Source organism: Panthera onca, chromosome B4 (assembly GCF_046562875.1).
Source record: "Panthera onca isolate mPanOnc1 chromosome B4, mPanOnc1 haplotype 2, whole genome shotgun sequence".
Classification (NCBI taxonomy): Eukaryota; Metazoa; Chordata; class Mammalia; order Carnivora; family Felidae; genus Panthera; species Panthera onca.
In genome coordinates, this window is record NC_138345.1 from 81,303,825 (window position 1) to 81,328,772 (window position 24,948).

The 24,948-nt window shown below is 34.3% G+C and overlaps 3 protein-coding genes across 3 annotated transcripts; all 3 read left to right on the forward strand.

The window, feature by feature from the left end:
• The first annotated feature begins 6,847 nt into the window (after positions 1–6,847).
• Positions 6,848–7,783, forward strand: LOC144616806 (olfactory receptor 6C3). Its single transcript, XM_078449175.2, has one exon. The coding sequence runs from the start codon at positions 6,848–6,850 to the stop codon at positions 7,781–7,783; it is 936 nt and encodes a 311-aa protein (XP_078305301.2).
• An 8,197-nt stretch (positions 7,784–15,980) lies between these two features.
• On the forward strand, positions 15,981–16,919 carry LOC144616805 (olfactory receptor 6C1-like). The gene has a single exon (XM_078449174.2). It carries the CDS (start codon positions 15,981–15,983, stop codon positions 16,917–16,919), a length of 939 nt encoding a protein of 312 aa, XP_078305300.1.
• A 6,781-nt stretch (positions 16,920–23,700) lies between these two features.
• On the forward strand, positions 23,701–24,728 carry LOC144616804 (olfactory receptor 6C3-like). The gene has a single exon (XM_078449172.2). It carries the CDS (start codon positions 23,725–23,727, stop codon positions 24,661–24,663), a length of 939 nt encoding a protein of 312 aa, XP_078305298.2. The 5' UTR covers positions 23,701–23,724; the 3' UTR covers positions 24,664–24,728.
• Positions 24,729–24,948: the final 220 nt, after the last annotated feature.

Genomic DNA, 24,948 nt, shown 5'->3' on the forward strand with positions numbered 1-24,948 from the left:
AGGCATTAGTAACATTACAAGAATGAAGTGCTTGGAAATGCTTTCTATTATTCACACTTTCTCAAAACTCCCTTTCCTTTACTCGAGTTATGTGTTTTCCCCTTTTTTTCCATCCCCCTATTAAAATTTCCCAATCATGGAACTCAATAAATTTGATAATGTGAATATTGTCTCAGAATTTTCTGTGCATTCAAAAGTTTTATTCAAATGTATTTGGATGAAGTAATAAAATTGGGTTGATGATTATGATTTTGAATGGGAGTGGTTTGATTTTGAAGAGACATGGGCTTTAGGTTGATGGTAAGTGTGTAAGAGTACATGCAGATTTCTGAACTTTTCATTCTTACTAATAGAAATGAATGTCATTATAAAATTTTGATTCTATTTGTCATTTCCATGAAATCAATTCAACACAATCATCAGGGGATTGGGAATAAAATATTTATTTAAAGGTTTTAAAAGATTAGAAACTCATACATATTAAAAATCTTTAACTATTAATAATAATTAAGATGCTAATGAGGAAGGGGAGAAGCAAGAGAGACAGGAGTAGAAGATAACATAAAATTTTCCAGCAATTCCTACACTCCAGATCTATTGTTTTCTTTGTATTGAAACATCTAATCCTGACAACAACTTTATGAGGTACTTTTAATTACTATTCTTTTCGGGGATGCCTGGGTGGCTCAGCCAGTTAAGCATCCAACTTTGTCTCAGGTCATGATCTTGCAGTTCATAAGTTCTCCAGTAATTGAAGGCATTAATAGCATTAGAAAATGAAGCCCGGTGTCGGGCTCTGTGCTGACAGTTTGTGGAGTCTACAGCCTGCTTCAGATTCTGTGTCTCCCTCTCTCTCTGCCCCTCCCCCATTCACACTCTGTCTCTCACTCTCTCAAAAATAAATAAAAAATAAAAATTAAAACACTTGAAATTTCGACTCCACGTCACACAAAGAAAACTGAAGCCTAAAACAATCAAGTAACATCCAAAGTCACAAATGCTATTAAGTGGCTCATTTGCCTTTTCAGTCCATGTGTTCCTAATAGCAAAAGACATAAATGTTCTATGATAATAAACTCACCCTATAATGTCCTAAGCACAAGTTTATAGTAAGTTTATATGCCATAACTTTATTAACTATTTACTTTTCCTTCCTTGTTCATATTTTAGATATCTAGTTAATAAACCAAAAGCATGGGCCCTGGGTGTCATATGTAAGACATGCATCACTGGGTTCTACGCCTGAAACCAAGACTACACTGTATGTTAACTAACTTGAAAATAAAAAAAAAAGAAAGAAAGAAAAGAAAAACAAACAAACTAATAAATAAATAATAAACCAAAAGCATGAGGTTATATATTGATATTCAGCATAAACTCCTACAGATATGATTATTACTATTTCTGAAAACATTATTAAATGTGATTTGGTGATCTCTCTTTCCCTTGATCTCTTACTATACACAACTTTATGAATTCTAAAAACTGAATCTGCTCATCTTTAATGAAATGAATAAATGTAAAATATTCTGATTTCTCCAGGGAAATGGTCACTTAAAATAATTATGAAGAGAGTAAAAGACATTTCTTATAACTCTTCCAACCACCCAGTGAAGTCCACTGTAGAGATTTTGTTTAATTCAGGCAGAGAGAATGTTTCACATGAACTCTAATTTGTCAAGAATGAATGAACAGTACCAGAAGTGAATTTCAGTGTAACTATGAAGCTGAACTAGATGCTGCCCATAATTAACTGAATTAATTTCTATTCCTTTTTTCTAATATATTAAGTGGAACATGAACAACTACTTTATTAAACAATTTAATAAAGGAAAAAGACACAGGGTTACATGATCAGTAAAGCAAATTGCTTAGGAGACACTCTCTGAACATGATGTCATTTAATGAGCTTTAACGAAAGAAGAGATAAATGAGTAAATACATAAGATGAAAAAAACCACTTTGAATATTAATGCATTACTAAGGGAGACTTCCACCCAACACAACAGAAAGAATTATTTAAAAAATTTTTATTTCATTTAAAACACCTGAGATGAAGCGGAACCACTCAAAAGGTCCTCTCTCAGACTGTTGAAGGGACACTATTTGGACTTTGATTCTCATGTATTTTTTTTTAAACAGAGTCATTTTCTTACCTTGAGCATCAGTGAATTTGCCATTAACCAGTTTATCAGAGGGCCATTGCGAATATTTACTTGATGGTCAAGATTTAGGGAGGGCAGGATATCAAAATGTTTTAAGAACTAAAGCCATGAAGATGCTTTCTAGCCTTATTTGCCAATGTTAAATGTTATTTTTAAATTTCAATTTTAAATAGCTCAGTGAATCTCTCACAGGAATCCTTAAAAGGCACATCAAACTTAATTGTGATGAAAAGAATGGAAGGAAATGTTTATCTTAACAGAATAAGCCATTACACTTAACTGAAATAAATATAGTCAAAATGTATACTTTTAATGTATATTTTCATAAAAAGTATGTTATTTTTATTGTATTATTTAATGTACATTTAGTTGGTGAGATAACCACATGAAGCTAAATTATTCCAAGAGATTTTATTTTTATTATTTTGTATTTAAATTTTTAATGCTTTTTTATTTTTGAGACAGAGAGAGAGTGTGTGCAAGTGGCAGGGAGGGGCAGAGAGAGGGAGACAGAGAATCCGATGCAGGCTCTACTCAGACAGCAGAGAGCCCGATGGGGGACTCAAACTCACCAACCATGAGGTCATGATCTGAGCTGAAGTCGGGCACTTAACCAACTAAGCCACCCAGGCACCCTTCCAAGAGATTTTAAATGCTGTAATTGGACCAGACATACAAGTGGGATCTAATCTAACAACAACAACAACAACAACAACAACAACAACAACAACAAAAATAGCTTAAAATATCTTAAACTGTTCCTAGGTAGGAATAATATTGTGGATGGTAGGGCTGTTATTCTAATACTGGTGTATGTGCAACATGAGGAAAAGAAGCAAATGAAAATCAACGTGATATTACGATTTTATCTAATGCTATTCATAGCCAGGGTTCTAATCATGAAATAAAGGAAATATAAATGTTTAACAGATAAAAGGGGGGGGCGAACCTAAAAGTATTGTAGTCTTAAGTTTGAATGATACATTTAAATTATGCTCATAGACATTTTATTTGAAAATAAAATATATGTGTTTGCTGGCCCTCTCCACTGAAAATACCTAGAAAGGATGATCGAACTCATAGTAATTATCACAGCTAGTGCCCAGATATTTAATGTTCCTAATCAATCCCAGATTTCCTAATCAATGGAAGGAGGACTCTTTAGAGAAATGACTCAGTCCAGTTCTCATACAGAAAAGTATAGCATGAGCCTGGGGACACTTGTCATCCAAGGTGGGAAGGAAGCAATCAAAGAGGAAAAGTGTACTGCCCAAAAGGGAAGAGTTTTCCCCCAGCAGATGCACTCCAAAGAGATAGTGATCCCAATTTAAATCTCTCTTGAAATGTTTAAGTCAATCACTAATGTGACCTACAACAAAAGCAAAATTTATAAAGCCATGAATTCATAACAATACCCCAAAAAGATACTAGAAAACCAACCCTAACTACAGAATAAAGTAGGCATTCACCTGGAAAATGACAGATTAAGAACAGAACCGTCTTGCAGTACATAATGAATTAATGATCCAGCCATTGATAAACAAAGCCTGCTAAGAAAAAAAAAAAGAAGAAGAAGACAATTAGACATGTATGTCCTGCTAAAAGTTTAAATTCCATCTCTAGAGTAGTCTTACAAAAAAACGTTCCCAAACCTAAACCTGGATTGAGCCTCTAAATCTAGCAACTAGAGGCAGTCATGAAGATGAGCTTGCAATCAAGTGAAGCATGACTGCACATTGCCCTCTATAAATAATAATAGATTTTCTTGTTGTCTATTAGTTGGGCTTTTAGATAAAAACAAAATACCATTTCATTACTGCAACAAAACTGATCTATAAGATTACCATATTATATACTTGAAAGTTGCAGAGGGGCGCCTGGGTGGCTCAGTCAGTTAAGTGTCCGACTTCGGCTCAGGTCATGATCTCACAGCTTATGAGTTCAAGCCCTGCGTGGGGCTCTGTGCTGACAGCTCAGAGCCTGGAGCCTGCTTCAGATTCTGTCTCTCTCTCTCTCTGTCCCTCCCCCACTCACCCTCTGTCTCTCTCTGTCTCTCAAAAACCAATAAACATTTAAAATTTTTTTTAAATAAATAAATAAAAGAAAGTTGCTGAGAGAGTAACCTTAAATGTTCTCACCACAAAAAAAAGGGTAAATATACGAGTGATAAATGTGTTAACTACGCCTATCCTGGTAATCATTTCATACATACAACTGTATAAAGTCAAAACATTGTACCCTTAACCTTACACAGTGTTACATGTCAATTATATCTCAATAAAACTAAAAAAAAAAAAAAAAAAAAAAAAAAAAAAAAGTGATGTGGACCAGGGTATCACTCTCTATGACATACAGCCACATCTGCAAAAATTCTCTTTTACTGAGCGCTCCTTTAACTAGGATACATAAATGAAGTCTACATGGTCATAAATTTGAGTTAGGCCTACCTATTTCTTCCATTTTTCTGCCTACTCTGTTCTAATTCCCCTCTTCCAGTAAGTAATTCCCAAACAAATGTGCATCCCAGCTGTGATTTAGTTCTGCACTAGTGACTGTATTATTTGATTATATAAAATCATTATGTATATTTTACATTAAATGCATGTTTTGTTATTTTATTTAGATATAAAACACATTTAATATTAAGTAGCTATGGGGCACCTAGGTGGCTCGGTTGGTTAATCAGTGTAATAGCATTTTTTTAAACTGTGAGTATGATATGTGCATCATAATAGTTATTATTTAATTTAGAATTATGAAATGGCCTTACTTCTCAATGTCTCAACACTAACAAAGCCTAAGAATAAACAACAAAAAGGGTATATGTTCAAAAGTTCGTATTTCCAGAAGCTTAAAAATAAATTAGATTCTGAGTTTTATTTTTGTAAGAAAGTCGGTTTCACAACTTTTTATTACTCATGAAATATTAGGTAATTGTGATTAATGGAAGTAATTATTTTATAGAAGACAACATTTCAGGTTCTCTGTGGGATATGAAGGTGAACATAACCATTCTCAAGGGAGATTCACCATACAGAAGAGCTAAAAGGCTACTGAGAAATGCAAGGCTTCCAGAAATCCCTCATGGTCTCCCGTATAGCACAGATCTGGCTTGGCCTTGGCTTTGTTCCCAGGAGATCAACGAACAACTTTCTTTTGAGGTCAAAACAAGGAGACTTGGAAAATTTGAGCTGTGAGTGCAACCAGAGGGAAGCCAATTTTAAGAATCTGTCCTCAGAACCCAACGATGTTATATCCCTGTCATTTCTCTCTTTAAATATAGCTTTAAGTTTTTATATCGACATTATTGAAGAGGACTGTCATATTATTTCAATATATTTTTAAGCTTTCTGACATTGTATTTTTATTTCCTGAACTATTTCCTTTGAGTCATCGAAAATAGAGACAAAACAAATCAAATCTGATCAGAGTGAACTTTGCTAAAGTCTGGCAAGGAAGCAATGAGGTGCATTCTAATCTTCACAGCCCAAATTGGACTCTTTAAAATTTAAAGGAGTTAACTGTCATAATTTTACAAAGCCAAATCTACAGCATAGCACAGCTGGGAATTAACTGAATAGGTTAGTACCAATGGTAGACATTCTTCTTTACGTTTCTGGAATATCCTTATGGATCAGAAGTCTCATGTAAAACATAAGTGTGAGGCAGAATTACAAGAGAATCAAACACTTTTTCATAAAGCTAATAGCTCAGAAGGAAGATTCAAACAGAATATAGAACCGACAGAGCTACTAAGATCTGAGGCAACTGGTTACTTTCCCAGTTTGTACCACAGTGTAATACACAAAATGGATAAATAATGTATGTCCCTTTAAGCTCAAAAGTAAAAATGTTTCTATATGTACATTTCTAGCAAGTCAAAGAAGATGTCAAACATTAATGATTTCAGTGGAATTACAAGAGAAACCAGTGAGTATGTTCTCTGTTAGATAAAATAATTAGGTTATTTATTCAATCATATAGTAAATACATATGTATTATTACATAATATATAAATATAATGTCCTTACATAATCTTGAACTATACCAAAAATATTAATGTAAAAATAAATTAATAAGTAATAATTTATAACCTATTTTGTTAAGAAAGTTATTGATTACTTATATGGTACCAAGTATAATGGTTATTACTTTAGTCTTCTAAATTTTACTTTTACCTTGGGATGGAATTAAGATTATCCATTTATGCTTCTAGGTAGTGGCATCCTTTAATAAATACTTGACAGAAAAGAAAGAAAAAATGCATATCTCTTAATTTTTCAAGAAGATTCTAATGATTCGTATAAATTGGACAAAGCAAGAAGTACTGATTTTATTTATCATCTTTCAATGATGATAAATCATCACTCTCAATGATGTGAGTTACTGTATGAAGATTTCCAAACTTCTGGTACATTTCAAATAAGAAAACTAGTAAATAAAGCTGAACTCACAAATGTGTATGAAAACCAAATATAAACAATAGAGTTCAATTGAAAATAAGATCAGCATGGATTATAGAATATACTTTAGAATTGTATCCATGACAGTGATATTGATCATCATGAATTATATCTTTCATCTCCTCCCTTTAATATTCTTGCCACCTAAATATCTTTAAGAGAAGAAAAAGGAGAGGGAGACAGACAGAGACAGAGAGACAGGGAGAGAGAGACCGAGAAATGAACCACACAGTGATCACAGAGTTTGTCCTGCTTGGCCTTTCTGATGATCCTGACCTTCAGATTGTGATTTTCCTCTTCTTATTTATCACATACATATTAAGTGTCGCTGGAAACCTGACTATCATCACTCTAACCTTGGTGGACCCTCATCTACAGACACCAATGTATTTCTTCCTCCGAAACTTCTCTTTCTTAGAAATCTCATTTACAACTGTCTGTATTCCTAGATTTCTAGGAGCAATTATCACCAGGGATAAAACTATTTCCTTTAACAATTGTGCAGCCCAACTCTTTTTCTTTATTTTCATGGGGGTGACAGAATTTTACATTCTCACTGCCATGTCCTATGATCGCTACATTGCCATCTGCAAGCCTCTGCATTACACCGCCATCATGAACAGGAAACTCTGCACCTGGCTTGTGCTCTGTGCGTGGCTGGGAGGGTTCCTGACCATTTTCCCACCCCTCATGCTTCTGCTCCAGCTGGATTACTGTGCTTCCAATGTCATTGATCACTTTGCATGTGACTATTTTCCCCTTTTACGACTGTCTTGTTCAGATACATGGTTTCTAGAAGTCATCGGTTTTTACTTTGCGTTGGTTGCTTTGCTATTCACTCTGGCATTGGTGATTTTATCTTACATGTATATTATCAGAACTATTTTGAGAATCCCATCTGCCAGTCAGAGAAAAAAGGCTTTCTCCACATGTTCCTCTCATATGATTGTCATCTCCATCTCTTATGGAAGCTGTATATTCATGTACGCTAATCCCTCTGCAAAAGAAAGGGCATCATTGACCAAGGGAGTAGCTATTCTCAATACCTCTGTTGCCCCCATGCTGAACCCCTTCATTTACACTCTAAGAAACCAGCAAGTGAAGCAAGCCTTCAAAGATGTGGTCCATAAAGTAGTATTTTCTTCAAATAAATGAAATATTTATTTTGGCAAACAAAGGACATGCTAAAGAGTAAGTAGGTAAAATCTTAAAATTCCTAAATATCTGTATCCGTATGCTTGTTCCCATAGTCTCTTATATGCCACCTTACAGTTAACTTAATGTTTTTCCAGTCCATTTCCACTTCCACACCCAGATTTCCCCAATGCATGGTTTATTCACTTCTTTTAAAATATGGTAAACTTTATTTCTCCTACAAAATTTTTGGGTATGGATTTCTTTAAGACATACCCTATAACAGAATGTGAAAAACAGTTTTAATTCTATTAATAAAAAATCCCTAAAAAATACATATAACAGCCTATCATACTTTGAATGTAGAGTTTCAAAATCAGTGTGTGATTTCTTTTGTGTTTTCAAGATATTCATTGGTAATTTCTTAACATTTAAAAATATACACTTCCTATATATCGTATGTTACATTCATTCCTTAGAAGTAATATGGAGTAGTGAATTACACTTTAAATGTAGAGCTTTATATTTTGTGAAATTTAGTGCATATTATCAAGGAAAATATTGATCATGATATTGAGTACTATTTATAGAATTTCCATGTTCTGTGTTATTTAAATATATATATATATATATATATTTGTTAAAAATTCAAAATAAATATGATAAAACTAAAACACATGCCACTTTCCTAGTTCATTGAGCATAATTTGTCAGTAGTGCATATATTTCTCCAGGGTTGGCTAATGAAGATTTCATTTGTTTGATTGGACCATTTTTCTCTGTTTCTTCACGTTCCTACTACCTTTTTATTGTTATGTACACATTTGAAAACACAACCATCTCTCACAGTCTTGTAAAACCAGATTTGTGCAGAGCAAGACCGTCACCATTCAGTCCCCCTAGAGATTCTGGGGGCCTCTCAAGCCTTTTCTAAGGATGTGCATTCTCAGAATTTCACATGGATATTCCTAGTTAGATTTTACTCATTTTTTGCTTTTCATGGAGCTTGTAATTTCTTTCTGAGCTCTGTTTCTGTCTGGGGTAACTCGGGTCCTGGAAGCAACGGCAGGCCATCCAGATCCTTTTTGTTCTCAGCAGCCCATAGTCACCTAGAGTATGTCAGGATCCCTGAGTTAACAAACAAATGTTTTTATTTTACCTTCACTTATTCCTTTTGCGACACTCTTCCTTACTTTATGGAAATCTGACTTTGTGAATTATATTATTTTCCTTCTCTTTAAAGCATTTCTTTTAACATTTCCTTCAAGCTTGGAACACTGACAAAACATACACTTAAGTTTCTGTTTGTCCAAGGAATTCTTTATTTCTTCGGGGGTTTTTTTTGTTTTCTTCTGTTTTGTTGGATTTTCAATTCTATGCTTATGTCACCTCTCTGTTCTTACATTCCATCTGCTTTATCCAGGAGAGCCCTTATCATATTAGTCATAGTTGGTTTAAATTTCCAGTCTAATCATTCTAACACCTCTGTCATGTCTGGTTCTGAATCATTCTCTGCCTCTTCAAAACTTTTTTTTTTTCCTTTTTTAACTCTGTACTGTTTTCTTGACAACCAGACATGATGCACTGGGTAAAAAGAACTGGAGCAAATAGCCTTTAGGGGCTGTGAGAGTCAGGCATTGGGGGAAGGGAAGGATTCCACAGTCCTATGATTAGGTCTCAGTCTCTTAGTGAGCCTAGGCCTCTGGACTGTGAACTTCCTAAGGGTTTCTCAGTTCTTTCTCCCCAGTTCAGTCAGACAAGAAACTTAGAGTGGGCTAGAGTTGGGTATTTCTCTTGTCCTACGTGGAAGGCTAGAGGACACTGGAGTTGGGTATTTCTCTCCCTGGGTCAGTTAAGCTCTGATAGTGTTCCAGCAGGTTTGTCTCTGGCCATCTAAGATTTCTGTGAGGGCAGGCTCTCTCAACAACAACACAGTGCTCTGATGCATTTCAAAATGGTTCCTTTTCTCTTGCCCCTGACAGAAGCATGAGGTGATTTTTCTCTGACATTCACTATCTGAACCTGGTTGAGCTCCTGGAAGCATATCTCAAAAATGGGATGGGGCCTCATATATCTTGGTCCCCCCAGAGCTTTTAACTCTGTGTTTCCTCCCTGAACCTCCACAAATTATCAGTTTACTTCCGTTTTCCTGTGCTGGCACTGGACCTTGTGGTAGTTTTGGCTCCCAAGTCTCTGTTCCCTTAAACCTTCACTTCTTGTATTTATCTGTCTGATTTTCAATCTTAAGGACAGTGATTTGCCTTCCCTAAGGATACAAAGAGAGTAGATTTTTCAATCTGTTCATCTTTTTTCCTTATTGTTAGACTTGAGTGGTGATTTGCAACTCCTTACTTGCAGAACTGGACACTGAAGGTGTCCTCTGTCTTCAAACATATTGTTTTTCCATTTAATCTCACATTTCCATATGTTCGTTTCATGAGTATCGGTGCATATCAAGCCACTCCTTACAGAAACAGAAGGCTCCACATAATGTTTTATTTAATTCTCTAAAAACTTTCAAATTCATTGTTAATCTTATTTTATAAATGAAGAAAGGCCTTTAACAATTTTCCAAGATTGCAACATAAATATCATAGCTTGCATTTGAACCTCTCTCTCTTGGACCTAGGATGCCATTTTAAAAATCTTTCTGGTAAACTGCCTCCCATTGGTGTTCTTGTATAGCACAAGCACTTATATATCAATCCAAAAATATTTTTTTGAAAATTTTGAGCCCTAATGTAACAAAGTTTTGTATACTTGAAAACTTGAGTAGAAATTAAAGAAATCTGTTAAAATAGTTTTAATAGATATGCTGGTTATGCTGATTAGTCGTGATATGAACAATTAGATCATCAGCCCCAAATTACTTTGACCTCCAAATATAATTTTATTAGATATGATGGTTGAATCAGGATAAATTAGAGTGTTTAACAAGCAAAGAATCACTATTTTGGGGAAACTTTTGATGAACATGTGATTCAACAGAAAGCTTAGAACATGTTGAAAGTGGACTTTTGTATAAATTCATGTTAGAAAAATGACTCAGAAATAATGGGATCAATAGGGCATATTACCTAGTATAATGGAGTAAGTTTGCTGATTAAAAACTGGCTTGGTGTAGTAGAAAAAGTTCTGAACTGAGAAACAGGTTACTTTATTTATATCTTTCACATTTTCTCTCATTGGTTTACCCTTGATTTTGGTTATTATAGGACAGTGGGACTCGTATCTATTTTGATTCCATTTTATTCCCAGTGTTTTGTATACTATTTAAAGATAGCAGGTCCTGGAAAGATATTTGTTGAATGAAAACAAATAGTGCATGAGTCAACAAGCTTCTTTTTTTGCTGTTTCTAAAATGGACAAAAAGGAATCTGAATTGTAAAATCATGACGTTTCCAGATATTATGCTTTCATTAATTACAGGGTTAAACCCAGCACATCTTTCAAATGGAAAAGGACCTTCTGGATTGTAGATCCTTCTCAAGAATTAGCACTATTTCTATTTTGGGAGAATGATTCTTGGAATATGTTGAAGAGATCAATGAGTATTTAATCCATATTTTTTCACGCCTTTCGATGGGAATCCAGGGAGCACTGAACTCTATCCCACTCTTTGTATTGCTCTGCATTCAGCATTTCTAAACAATTTATGTGATACTACTAGCTTGGAGAGTCACTTTAATGGAGACATTTTAGTGTATGATAAAAATGTAATGTTTTCATGTAAGATTAAGTTGTCCCAGTATTTGTCAAAGAAATTCTGATTTAGGAAATTCAGGAGACCTCTCCCAAAAGCTTTGCAACTAAGTTATTTTCTCACTTAGATAATGTGCAAAATATTCCGTCCGTTTCTGGCTTACTTCACATGCCCTTTGTAACTCTTTGGGTATTATCACAAAAGTTTGCTGTTCCAATATTGGTGCAAATGTTGATAACATTTTTGTAATCCCTTAGTGTACTTTCCTCTAAGCCCTTGTTGGCACATTTGATTCACTGGAGTAATAACCATGAGAGACAGGTATTTATGGTAGATAAAACATGTACCTATGCAGGTGAAAGTCCATATAGAATCTTTGTCCAGAAAGGCCAAAGCAACTCCAAAACTAGCTTGTCTTCACTATTTTTGCTCCCATAATTACAACGGAAAATGAGTAATAGAATATAAACTATGATTTTTAGGAATACTGAATCTCCTAACCTAAAACTGAAATAGTTGTCAATGTGGATTTTTATCATTTCAACCAGCTAATGCAGAACATTTGTATGACAAGTAGAGGTAAGGCTATAAAGTTGAAGCCAATGAAAAATTTCCTTTTCTTAGCACTGATTCATTCATTCTTTTTTTTTTAATGTTTTTTAATGTTTATTTCTGAGACAGAGAGAGACAGAGCATGAGTGGGGGAGGGGCAGAGAGAGGGAGACACAAAATCATTACCTGAGCCAAAGTCGGTTGCTCAACCGACTGAGCCACCCAGCACCCCTGATTCATTCATTCTTAACTCAACTTTTCATCAGATCATATAGAAAAATTAAGGGTTGCTATTTCTTTCCGAATGTATCAAGGATTATGAAAAATGAGCATGTTACATTTCCTATTTCTCATAATTTATTCCTTTATTAATTTTCAGAATTATTTTCTCTGAGTTTGGTCTCCCCCATTGAATATAGGTGTTGAAAACTAGGTAGCCCATGCTCAATTCTATCATTTAGTAGCTGTCTGACCTTGTTTATGTTATTTAACCTCTCTCATTGTCAGTTTCTTTTAACCAACACAGGGTTATAAAAATTAGTTAATGAGATAAGAACATACAGCATTAGCAGTCTCTCACATGAGGGACTACAAAAATGGTTTTGTTATTTTGCACTGGGGCTCTATTCCTCATGTGATCACTGATTTTATTTTTAGGAATAATAAAGATACTAGTATATGCTGTCTGGGAGTACATGCTATAAAATTTTTGTACAATTTAATTTTACTTTCTATTTAAATTAGCTCTATATCCATAATATATTATTCTCATTTTAAAAGTTAAAAATATTCTAAAACTCAGAGAGATTAAGTAACTTGTCCAAAGTTATAATACTATACTATAATGTAGCTAAGTTGCATTTTTAACTTTAAACTACTTAATTTCTCTTTGAGTGCAAAGCCCACAGGTTGCCCCAATAATACCATGCATTATAAATTAATATTAAATTCTGATGCCTTAGGTTTTATAAAAAGACCTTTCCGTTTTTAAATTGAAAATGATCTACAAATATAGTTACCTGGTTAACAGACTGAGATAATCAGGGTTTAAGTAGAACACCTACCTATGAAAACCTACAGATTTAGAAGTGATTTAGATGATTACTGTTTTCCTTCATTATTCCTATTCATATTGGCTGGTGCTCTGATCTGACTTGGGATTTAAATATCCCCTTTCTATTAGAATAAAAAAGCAAGGTCATATCTTTTTTTCAGAGGACTCAGGTAAACTGCATTCTGAACAAACTTTAGGAATACTCTAAGGCATTACTAAAATAATAATCCGAAAAAGAATCTAAATTGGTTCATCTTATGAGATTTTTTGCATTCAGTCACCATGAAGTTCTTACATGACATTAGATTCACCAAACATACATCAAAAATGGAATGAATCATTCCAGAAAAAAAATAGTACTTGGTGTAAACCAATTACTCAAGATATCAGATTAAACCAGCATTTTGCTCTCTACTTTGACAAACTGGCCTAACATACAGACCTAAAACCAAGAAAAAGATTGTCAAGTGAGAGAGACACAGAGAATTGGAAAACTGCGTAGTAATGTTGTGCGTACAAATTGCCTTGAGGATATACGCATTCACACCTTTTTTGGGAGTTTTAACTTGAGAGATTTCAGCACACATAGAGAATGCAGAATGATACAGTTAGTTTCCAACTAAAGTGTGGAATTTAGGGAGACTCTAACCATCTCTCCTAATTATTAAAACAAAACAAGGAAACGCAAGCTCTTATACCTTAATAGGTCTTTTTAAATTGTTGCATTTTAAGTTGGACATAGGAAGACACTATTCTCTTCTCAACAGAGCCATCCTTAAAATTCATATGAAATGGCAGAGGTGTCCTAAAAGTCATTTATTTAAATAAAATATTTAGTTGGTGCTTATTATTTTATTCACATGCATCAGTTATTTCATTTAGCACAACAGCAAGTATTTGTTCATTAAATAGGTTAATTTTCACTTTCATGAGCCACCCAACATAGTTCAACAAAGATACCCAGGATGGGTTAAAATTCATTGAAACAAAAGGGGCAGGGAGCATACTAAATTTGTGATCATAAGTTACATGTGACAGGGAAGAAGAAATATGGATGAGTGGTTAGGAAGGAAAGCCTAAAATGATGTTTTAGATTCTTGGATAACTTTTTCATTACTCCACCAAAAACATCACAGAAATGGTTGAGAGATCAAAGGATCTATACAGCTATTAATTATAGAGGATTGTTAATCAAGAACAATGACCTTTATTTTTTTAAAGTTTCTTTAATGTTTATTTTTGAGACAGAGTGTGTGAGCAGGTGAGGGGCAGAGAGAAGAGGGTAGATCTGAAGCAGGCTCTGCTGACAGCACAGAGCTGCTGTGGTGCTCAAACTCATGAACTGTGAGATCAAGACCAGACCCTAATCGAGCCACCCAGGCACCTCAAGAACAATGACCTAACTGAAATATCTATTACACACTTGAATTGCCATAAGTTTGTTTACAAAATATGTCATTGTGATGTCTTTTTCCTCAAGTAAGTGCTCTTCAGCCTGTTTTCTCCAGTCCCTAAGAAATACTCATTTCTTGTGAACCTCACATACTTTCCCAATAGCATTAGCACTATCCATCTTACCTCAAATGTACCTTCTAATCAACAGCAATATTTTTGGCTACACAGGGGAAGTGAGTGAGAAGACAGCTCAAAGATGTAAGAGAAAAAAACAAAAAATTTCACAGTATTATGATGCATTATATACTACAAATCAACAATCTGACATCTTTAAACTAAAAATTCTATTGCAAAACTTCTCTCAGGACACTGAACTGAAAACCTAACTATTTAATGAGAATGCCCAGCGTAAGGGATATGATAATGGACCAGTTCAATTCATTGAGGGAACTTTTAGCTTCTCTCTAAAATGCATTGATGATGATGATGATGATGATTATAATTCAGGAAGAGAAAATAAAGGGATTTCATGTGCTATCTCCTTGATTACTCCCAGGTATTGACAAAATAAAGCTTCTACAAGTAAAGGCTAACGTTCATAGAAAGGAAAATATAAAAATACTATACGCGATAGAAAGCAGAAGACATATACAGAGAGAATACACTACAAGGTTTAGATGGAAGAAATTTTGAAGGAAAAAAGTTCTGTAGAAGATCATGTTTATTTTAGATACTCATACAATTTTGCTTCCTTAGCCCGTGAAATATGTAAGTCCAATCTACTAAATTTCTGCTCTGCCTTTTCCGTATTCTGTACACTGTAGAATCTGAGGACATTAACATTATGGCAATGAATTCATTATCTGTGGCTTGAGATGAGGAGTAGGTGGTTGAAAGGAGAATGTGAGCCAGAATGAAAACAGAAATTTGTCACACTGTTAAAGATTTAACATCAATGACTTTCAAATTTTGGAGACCTCCCCATTTGAAAGACCTTTTTCCTGACACATTTGTCTTTCTGTATTTTACAGGTAAGTAATAATACAGGAAATTTGGTGAGAGGAATGAGGAAATGAGACACTTTTATTGTGGTTGGAAAAAGGACAAGGAGTTTCCCAATAAGAAGGCAACTCTTGAGAGAAGTATTTCTGTGTCAACAGGCAGGATTTCTATTCCCGTTATCAAACATTCAGAAAAAACTGGGTTAAAATCCCTGTTTTCTCATTTAGGGTATATGACTCAGATAAGATTTTTAATAACTGTTTTAGATTCAGTTTCCAATCTGTAAAATAAAGATTTTAAGAAGAAACATTATGTGGAAAATAAGAGTGTGCCATATGGCAAAAATGTACTTTAAAACGTGTTACCTACTTTTATTGTCTTAAAGATCTCATAAATTAAATCAATGTGGTATGATACGTTTACTTCCAGAGACATTCCAGCAGTATCCATGAATAATCCTCTAATCCTTCTATTTGTGCTTTTCCCTCTAGATTATACAAGAGAAGAAAAGTATGAGAAACCACACAGAAATAACAGAGTTTATCCTCCTGGGATTGTCAGATGACCCACAGCTTCAGGTGGTGATCTTTGTCTCTCTGCTCGTCACCTACATGCTCAGCATCACTGGCAACCTGACCATTATCACCCTTACCCTGCTGGATTCCCACCTCCAGACCCCCATGTATTTCTTCCTCAGAAACTTCTCCTTATTAGAGGTTTCATTCACAACTGTCAGCATACCCAAGTTCCTGGGCACTATGATTACAGGAGATAAAACCATTTCCTTTAATGATTGTATGACTCAGTTTTTTTTTTTCATTCTCTTGGGAGTCACTGAATTTTGCCTTCTGGCCGCCATGTCCTATGACCGTTACATTGCCATCTGCAAACCTCTCCATTACATGACCATCATGAATCACAGAGTCTGCATACTCCTTGTCTTTGCTTCATGGCTAATGTCATTCTTAATCATATTCCCATTACTTATGCTGTTCTTGCAGCTTGATTACTGTAGGTCCAATGTTATAGACCATTTTACCTGTGATTATTTCCCCTTACTACACCTTTCTTGTTCAGACACAAAATTCCTAGAGATAGTGGGTTTTTCCTGTGCTGTGCTTACTCTACTGTTCACTTTGGCATTAATAATTCTGTCCTACATATATATCATCAGAACGATTTTGAGGATTCCTTCTGCTAGTCAGAGGACAAAGGCCTTTTCCACCTGTTCTTCCCACATGATCGTCATCTCCATCTCCTATGGCAGCTGCATTTTCATGTATATTAATCCATCAGCAAAAGACAGAGTGTCTCTGAGCAAGGGAGTTGCTGTGCTAAACACCTCAGTGGCCCCCATGCTGAACCCCTTTATTTATAGCCTAAGGAATCAGCAAGTCAGGCGAGCCTTCATGGACAGGGCAAGAAAGATTGTATTCTTCTCAAGAAAATGAAAAAAATTAAAAGTACTGTCATAAATTAAAGGCATAATGAAGAATAGTTAAAAAATAGGGCCCCTCAAAAATCTATTAAATACACATAGCCTCACTGGAGTTATTTTTCATTGCTTTTATTTCTATTGCCAGCAGTTTACTGAGGATATTTGAATATATATATATATATATATATATATATATATATATATATATATGTATTTTCCATTCAAATTCCATCCCTCTTTCATTCATTTCCCCACCTTTGAGCTAGTCTTTCCACTCTGTAACTATGAGCTTGGCCTCAGTTCCTTCTTTTAAATAGTTTTAAATTCCTAGTTTTCCACAGTAATTCTTAGAGAATTCAGAGACAGAAAAAGAGCAAGAGCATTGGGGAGAAAACTGTGTTTTATAATTTCATCAGAAATACTCTTTAGAAATTCAGAAAATATTCAATCAAGTTTAACATTATTTTAAATTTACTATACAAAGACTGTAAATACAGCTTGACAGTCTTATTAGAATATTGCGGTTACTATCCTCTCCATATTATAGCACTATTAGTAATTATATAAGATACAGTACCACTGAAAGAGAAATGTAATTATATATATTTTGAGAAATCAAAAAACATCTTTCATTCCCCAGTTTAAAATTTTCTGTGCCAATTAATTTATCAGTTTAAAACATAATTAGGAAAACTTGAATTAATCCCTTTTTTTTTTTTTTTTGGAATTCCATAATTATGAGATACACAATACCAGTTCTTCAAAAAAAAACAAACAAACCTGAAGAAATAAATATTCCTAGATACCATTTATGACTACATATGGTTCAGGGGTATATTTAAACAAGTGCTTAGTCTTTTTTTTTTAATTTTTTTTTAACGTTTATTTATTTTTGAGACAGAGAGAGACAGAGCATGAATGGGGGAGGGGCAGAGAAAGTGGGAGACACAGAATCGGTAGCAGGCTCCAGGCTCTGACCCATCAGCCCAGAGCCCGACGCAGGGCTCGAACTCACGGACTGCGAGATCATGACCTGAGCTGAAGTCGGACACTTAACCGACTGAGCCACCCAGGCACCCCAACAGTGCTTAATCTTAAACTGCTCTTTTTGATAATCAATGGCTAAGAGTTATAACTTTCTCTTATCTTTACTGGCTATTTTGATATAACAGTTTACAGGAACAATTCATTGAAGTGCAAAAGATGCCTTCTTTATTTCATAATATACTTTGTTCATAATATATATACTTTGTTCATAGAAAACTTATTTAACAAAAATCTATTACAAGCCCACCATCACTGCTTTTATTCTGAACTCCACTGACAGTTCTATCCAGGGCATTAGCACAAGAATAATAAATACATTCAAAACTACTGGAAAAGAAGAAACAAATAAATCTTTCTTTGCAAAGAACATTATTTTCCTCCTACGGCCTTACTGCATTTACACTAAATGTTTCTTAACCCTGACATACTCCCCTCCCAGATATCTGCATGGGATAGGCCAGACATCCACATGTCCCCTCAATAAGGCCCACCCCAATGACACTATTTAAAATTTAGTGGCTCCCCACTTCCAAGGTTTTTAAATTTTCTCTTCCTTTACATAACATTGATTAATTTACAAGAGGCCATATAATGTACTAATCAATCATGTCCATTGCTTATTGTCTGTCTCACACCCCTCCCTCACCCCCATGAAAGCAGGGATCTCTGTCCACTTTGTAGACACAATGATGTGTTCCAGCAGTGCTGTGCTGGGACCTGCCTTTACACTTCCCAACAGCCAACTGTGCTTGTGTCTCCTCAATTCTGCATTCAGAAAGGCCACATCACCTGCCATGGTGGGAGACTTTACATCTTCAAAATTGATAAACTCTACTGATGGGCTCCTCACCTCCACTCGCTGAGGCAGCTGTTAAACATTTACTGGAAGTCACTATTCCTCCTCATTTAGAACATGTGTCTGCCATGTAGTGGGTATTCAATAAATATTTTTTGAATAAATAAGTTTAAATAATGTAGAATGGCTCCAGTGTCCTAGCAATCAGAGCACTATTTTGTCCAACAGAAACACATGCTATTTATATAATAATGTACATGACACTGAGTTAGCTTTTAAAACAATGTTCAAATAAAATGTGTATATCATAACTAGACAATGTTGAATGAGAAAGAAATAATTGAATATTTCTAATGCATTTGATGTTCATTGTCTTATATTTTACATTAGGCCATCTAAAAACTATGTACAAATTTATTTCTTTGACTTTTCATGAAGTCAATGATAACACTTCTTATTAAGTTTTCCTACTGAGCTTTCTAATAGTAGGAATTCCCATGATGCAAACCCTTATTTTTCTCATGGAAAAATTCTTAGAACTATTTGGGATACACCAAGAAATGTATGAAATCCAACATCACCTGTCAGTTGATACACTTCTGAAATTATAAATTCAACTTATAGAATAATAGGTCAATAACTGATAGTATTCAGTAAATGGGAGATCAATCACACATCCTGCAGGGGCAGGATAGCTTACCTAAAAAGGATGTTAATATATCACTGAAAATAATTAGTTATATGCACTGGAATTATTTAGTAATATGATGTCAGTTCAGGCTTTCAGAGAAAGTCTTTAATAATTTTTTTAAATTTATTTTATAGAGAGAAAGCAAGAGGCGGGGAGGGACAGAGGGAGAGAATCCCAAGCAGGCTCTGTGCTCAGCATATAGCCCAAGGTGGGGCTTGATCCCTTGGCCCTGAGATCATGACCCTAGTCAAAATCAAGTCTCAACTGACTGAGCCACCCAGGCTCAGAACTCTATGAGAGGTCCTTCTAAGAAAGTCTTAAATTATTTGGATCCCTTAACCACTTGATTTAATAAATTTTATTTTATGATTTTGAACATGTTACAGTAAAACATTATTTGTAACTGTAGGAGAGTGAAACCTGGTAGCTGAACAATGTTTCATTGGCCTTAAACATAGTCACTCATCAACCTCACAAGACATGAAGGTAATTGACACATTATTAAAAACCTGATGTCCTAGTATCTTTTGGATACGTAGCAGGTATAATCAGCCTTAATTAAAAGTAAATTATGAGGAGGTCCAGAGAAAAGCTAGACAGCTATTAGGAACCAAGAATAAAACAATAATGTAAGAAAGTAAGAGTGAAAGAATGATCAAGTAAGAAAGACAGGCAATTCAGCATCTAGGAGTCTCAGAAAAGATGTGGAGAAGAAACCTGTCTAATAGGATATTTCAAATGAAGTGCAGTGCTTTGTGAGATAGAAACTCACTTCCTTTTCCTGTAAGAAAATCAATGAAGACTGCATTGTTCACAAACACACAAGTGGTGGTCAGCACACACTTAGCTAACTTCTTTCTACTTCAGAGTCTTTACCTGAGTAATAGCACTGACCTCAGAGGGTTTTGTGTTGTCTGCTTGTTTGAAAAAGTTGAGATAATTTAAGTGTATGGTCAGTGCCTGGTAACCAATAAAAGCTCAGAACAAAACAGAATCACTATTTGGAAACAAAAATAAAGGCAAAGGAATAGAATTTTCATAAGTAGAAAATCAGTTTCACTATCTCTATTGAAATATATTGAATGAATATTTTCAATTACTGTTTTAATATGTATCAATTATAAATTCAACACATCTCAGGGTGCCTGGGTGGCTCAGTTGGTTAAGTGACCAACTCTTGGTTTTGGCTCAGGCCATGATCTCATGGTTCATGAGTTCGAACCCTGTGTTAGGCTCTGTGCTGACAGAGCAGAGCCTGCTTGGGATTCTCTCTCTCTCCCTCTCTCTCTCTCTCTCTGCCCCTCCCCTGCTCACTATCTCTCTCTCTCAAAATAAATAAATATTTTTCAAAATAAATAAATTCAACACATCTCAGCATCTATCTATTGTTCTGTGTGTTAGCTAGTTATTTGTTCATCCTTTCTCACTTCTTTCTTTTGTCCCACTTTCAAATATTCTCATCTTTCAATCCTGCATATTATCTGCATTTCTGGCATTAATGCATGCATGTTTTATGCCCACATTTTTAACTGAAGAAAATAAAGATAAGTCATCAAATGTGAAATTATATTACATATGTGTACATATATGTGTACATTACATATATGATATTCAAATATCGTATTCTTCTAGTAATAAAAACAGTATCTCTCATTGAAGAAAATGTGAAAATAAACAAGTTAAAAATATTCGATGCTGGATTCCAGATATTTATTTTACTGGTTCAAAAATATTCTCACAACAAAAAGATGTCATATGCACAAATATAAACCAGTATTTAATGGAAGTAAATAACAGAATGGAAGAAAGTAGTCTAAAGGTAATAAAAGCCACATTAGCGGGAGCTATGGGAAGGGTTTCCCTACATTCAAAGGCCCAATACAGGGATAAACCTTCTCATGTCTTTAATTGGTTGTCCATTTCAGAAGGCAATCAACTCACACTAGAAATCAACAGCAGTGTTTTCTACCATTTCATTCTGCTAAACAATTCTTCTCGGGGTTGCCAGAATTCAAAGGATATATGGGCACCAATTCTACTGAGGAAAAGTCCAAAGTTTCTGGAAGAAAAATGTGACTTCCTTGTATAATCAGAAGGGTGAAATTCCAAGTCAAGCTCCCACACATTCATTATAATGTTGTTTGTACATTTGCCTATAAGTTTGCTTTTTATAATCAATATTTATTAAAATGATTCACCCCTATCTTTAATGATTCTTCTCCTTGGCACTCAGTTTACTTAATCAATTCCCCTGGGCCAACAAAAAGGCACATAAAATCAGTCCAGTTCCATTTGTATGGCATGCATAGAGAAGAACATTCCTTATTTTCTGTTCTTCAAAACAGCATTTGCAGGAAAATATAGCAGTCCCTGAATCTAAGGAAAATACTACTTAGGTTTTTATAGATGCATAATCATAGAATTACAAACTATTGATTTTAAATGTTTACACGAATAGAAAGAAAAATGATTTAATCAATCATCTTTTGTACTATATGAAAAGAGGCAAATGGAAGAGTACTTTACTAGTCAACCCAGGTGTAAGTGAATTAGTACATGGAGCTTGATAAGAGATGAAAAGCCAGAATGAGTTGTATTATGTTTTCAGAAATTCATAGCATCAGTAATGAAGGATATTGTGAGTCACATATAACTAATCTAGCAACAAAGAGAATTATGATCCTTAAAACCATGACAAAGCTAAATCAGTATACTTGTTTGTTTTAAAAATCAATATGCTTGTTTTGAGAGCACAATAGAAACTAAATCTTTTGCTAATTCAATTTAGCAGCTCTGAAATTATGTAAATGTTTAAGCAAATCAGATGATAAAATCTGAGATTAAATCATCAAGAAGACCAAGAAGTAAGTCAATTTTTTATTCTTCAATATATATACCTTCATTTTATTCAAATGTCTTTAAAAATATTATTTGTATATGTTTGTGGATTCACAAATCTTTCAATATTACAAATTAAATAATTGTTTACTACCAAGAGACTATTAATAAAATGCTAAAGAAGGAACACACAAATCAATCCTGGATTGTTCTTTCTTTCTTTCTAACTTGAAATCGTGGTCTGATATAAAAATACAATTTTTTTTATTCCCTATTGGATCTTTCATACTTTCCCTTTTAAGAGTTACCATTTCTTAGAATAAAAAACTGTTTTCCTAGTTTAATATTTCTAATTGCTTATTTTTTGTGTTAAATTCAAGTGTAAATATACTTATTACATTTAATTTTAAAGGTAGATCTATATTATAATCATTTTTGTTACATACATTATATTGGGTGTTGGGTGGGGGATGGGCATTAAGGAGAACACTTGCTGGATGAGCAGTGGATGTTATATGTAAATAATGAATAATTAAATTCTACTCCTGAAATCATTATTACACTATATGTTAAGTAACTGGAATTTCATGAAAAATTTAAAAATTAAAAAAAAAATTCCCAATTGGAAAAGTTATCTGTTTCCCAGTAAATGCTATATTGATCACCTACTTGTTCATTTTCCATGACAATACTGTAAAAAAACAAAAAAGAAAGAATTCTACATTGTATGAATTAAACTCTTTCTAGGCTATAATTATTTTAGTAATAGAAGAAGACTGCCTTCTTGTCCTTCTGGACTTTTATCAGAAAAGGATTTAAAAAGATAAGAAAAGGGTAGCATCAACAAACCTTTAAGAAAGTAATTAACAAGAGAATGCGAACAAAACATTCCCATGGATAAACTTGTGAGATGATTACTATGGTGACAAGTTGTTTAACCTTGTGAGAGTTCCCTCAACTATGTGGGCTTCAAAATAGAAAATGTGGAGATAGCCTAAAGCACCCCTGTAAGATTTCAAACTCTATATTTAGATTATCCATAATCCACACTAGTTTTATAGTACTGAGGAAAAGATCAATTAGAATATTTTCATGGTTTTATAAAAAAGAATAATTAGAAGCTTAATCTTAAAGAAACAGAAGAAATAGCTTCTGCTTAAATGCTAGCAAAAGACATTTTTTTTTTAATCCATGGCCTGTGATTGTGTATACTCAACAATAAGAGATCAATCTTTAACTTCAGATCATGTTATTACTTGAATGTAAGGTCCAATAGGAATTGGACAGAGTTGCTGAAGGGGAACATGTGTTTTTGGCTTTCATAGATTATTCATCATCATGGATATTTAAACATTTTATATTCTATCCTCAATCTTCTTTTAACTCTTTTATTTTCTATAGGAGAACATACATCCTCTGTTTGAAAGTGGGGAAAAATGATCAGCGATGAAAAACCACACAGTACCCAAAGAATTCATTCTTCTAGGGCTATCTGATGACCCAGAGCTCCAGACTGTGATTTTTCTCTTTTTAATTATCACATATCTATTAAGTGTCACTGGAAATTTGACCATCATCACTCTCACCTTGGTGGATTCCCATCTACAGACCCCTATGTATTTCTTCCTCAGGAACTTCTCTGTATTAGAAATATCCTTTACAACTGTCTGTATTCCTAGATTTCTGGGCACAATTATCACCGGAGACAAATCTATTTCATACAATAATTGTACAGCTCAGTTGTTTTTCTTCATCTTCATGGGTATAACTGAGTTTTATCTTCTAACTGCCATGTCCTATGATCGCTATGTAGCCATCTGTAAACCCCTACATTATACAACCATCATGAACAAAAGAGTCTGCATTTTACTTGTCTTTTGTGCTTGGCTGGCAGGATTCTTAAATATCTTCCCACCAGTTATTCTTTTTCTCCAGTTAGATTACTGTGGCTCCAATGTCATCGATCACTTTGCTTGTGACTATTTTCCCCTCTTGCAGTTATCTTGCTCAGACACATGGCTCCTAGAAGTGATTGGCTTTTACTCTGCAATAGTCATACTGCTTTTCACTTTGGCATTAATAATTCTATCCTACATGTTCATCATTAGAACAATTCTGAAACTGCCTTCCTCCAGTCAGAGAAAAAAGGCATTTTCTACGTGTTCCTCTCACATGATTGTCATTTCCATCTCTTATGGGAGCTGCATATTCATGTATGCCAACCCTTCCGCAAAACAGAAGGCATCATTGACCAAAGGAGTAGCTATTCTGAATACCTCTGTGGCTCCTATGATGAATCCATTTATATATACCCTGAGGAACCAGCAAGTAAAGCAAGCCTTTAAGGATACTGTCCAAAAGGTTATGTTTTTCTCCAGTAATTGAAGGCATTAGTAGCATTACAAGAATGAAGTGCTTGGAAATGCTTTCTATTATTCACACTTTCTCAAAACTCCCTTTCCTTTACTCGAGTTATGTGTTTTCCCCTTTTTTTTCCATCCCCCTATTAAAATTTCCCAATCATGGAACTCAATAAATTTGATAATGTGAATATCGTCTCAGAATTTTCTGTGCATTCAAAAGTTTTATTCAAATGTATTTGGATGAAGTAATAAAATTGGGTTGATGATTATGATTTTGAATGGGAGTGGTTTGATTTTGAAGAGACAT

Bases quoted from the DNA above. Each gene is read 5' to 3' on its own strand.
- LOC144616804 (XM_078449172.2), top strand. From the start codon at position 23,725: ATGAAAAACCACACAGTACCCAAAGAATTCATTCTTCTAGGGCTATCT.
- LOC144616805 (XM_078449174.2), top strand. From the start codon at position 15,981: ATGAGAAACCACACAGAAATAACAGAGTTTATCCTCCTGGGATTGTCA.
- LOC144616806 (XM_078449175.2), top strand. From the start codon at position 6,848: ATGAACCACACAGTGATCACAGAGTTTGTCCTGCTTGGCCTTTCTGAT.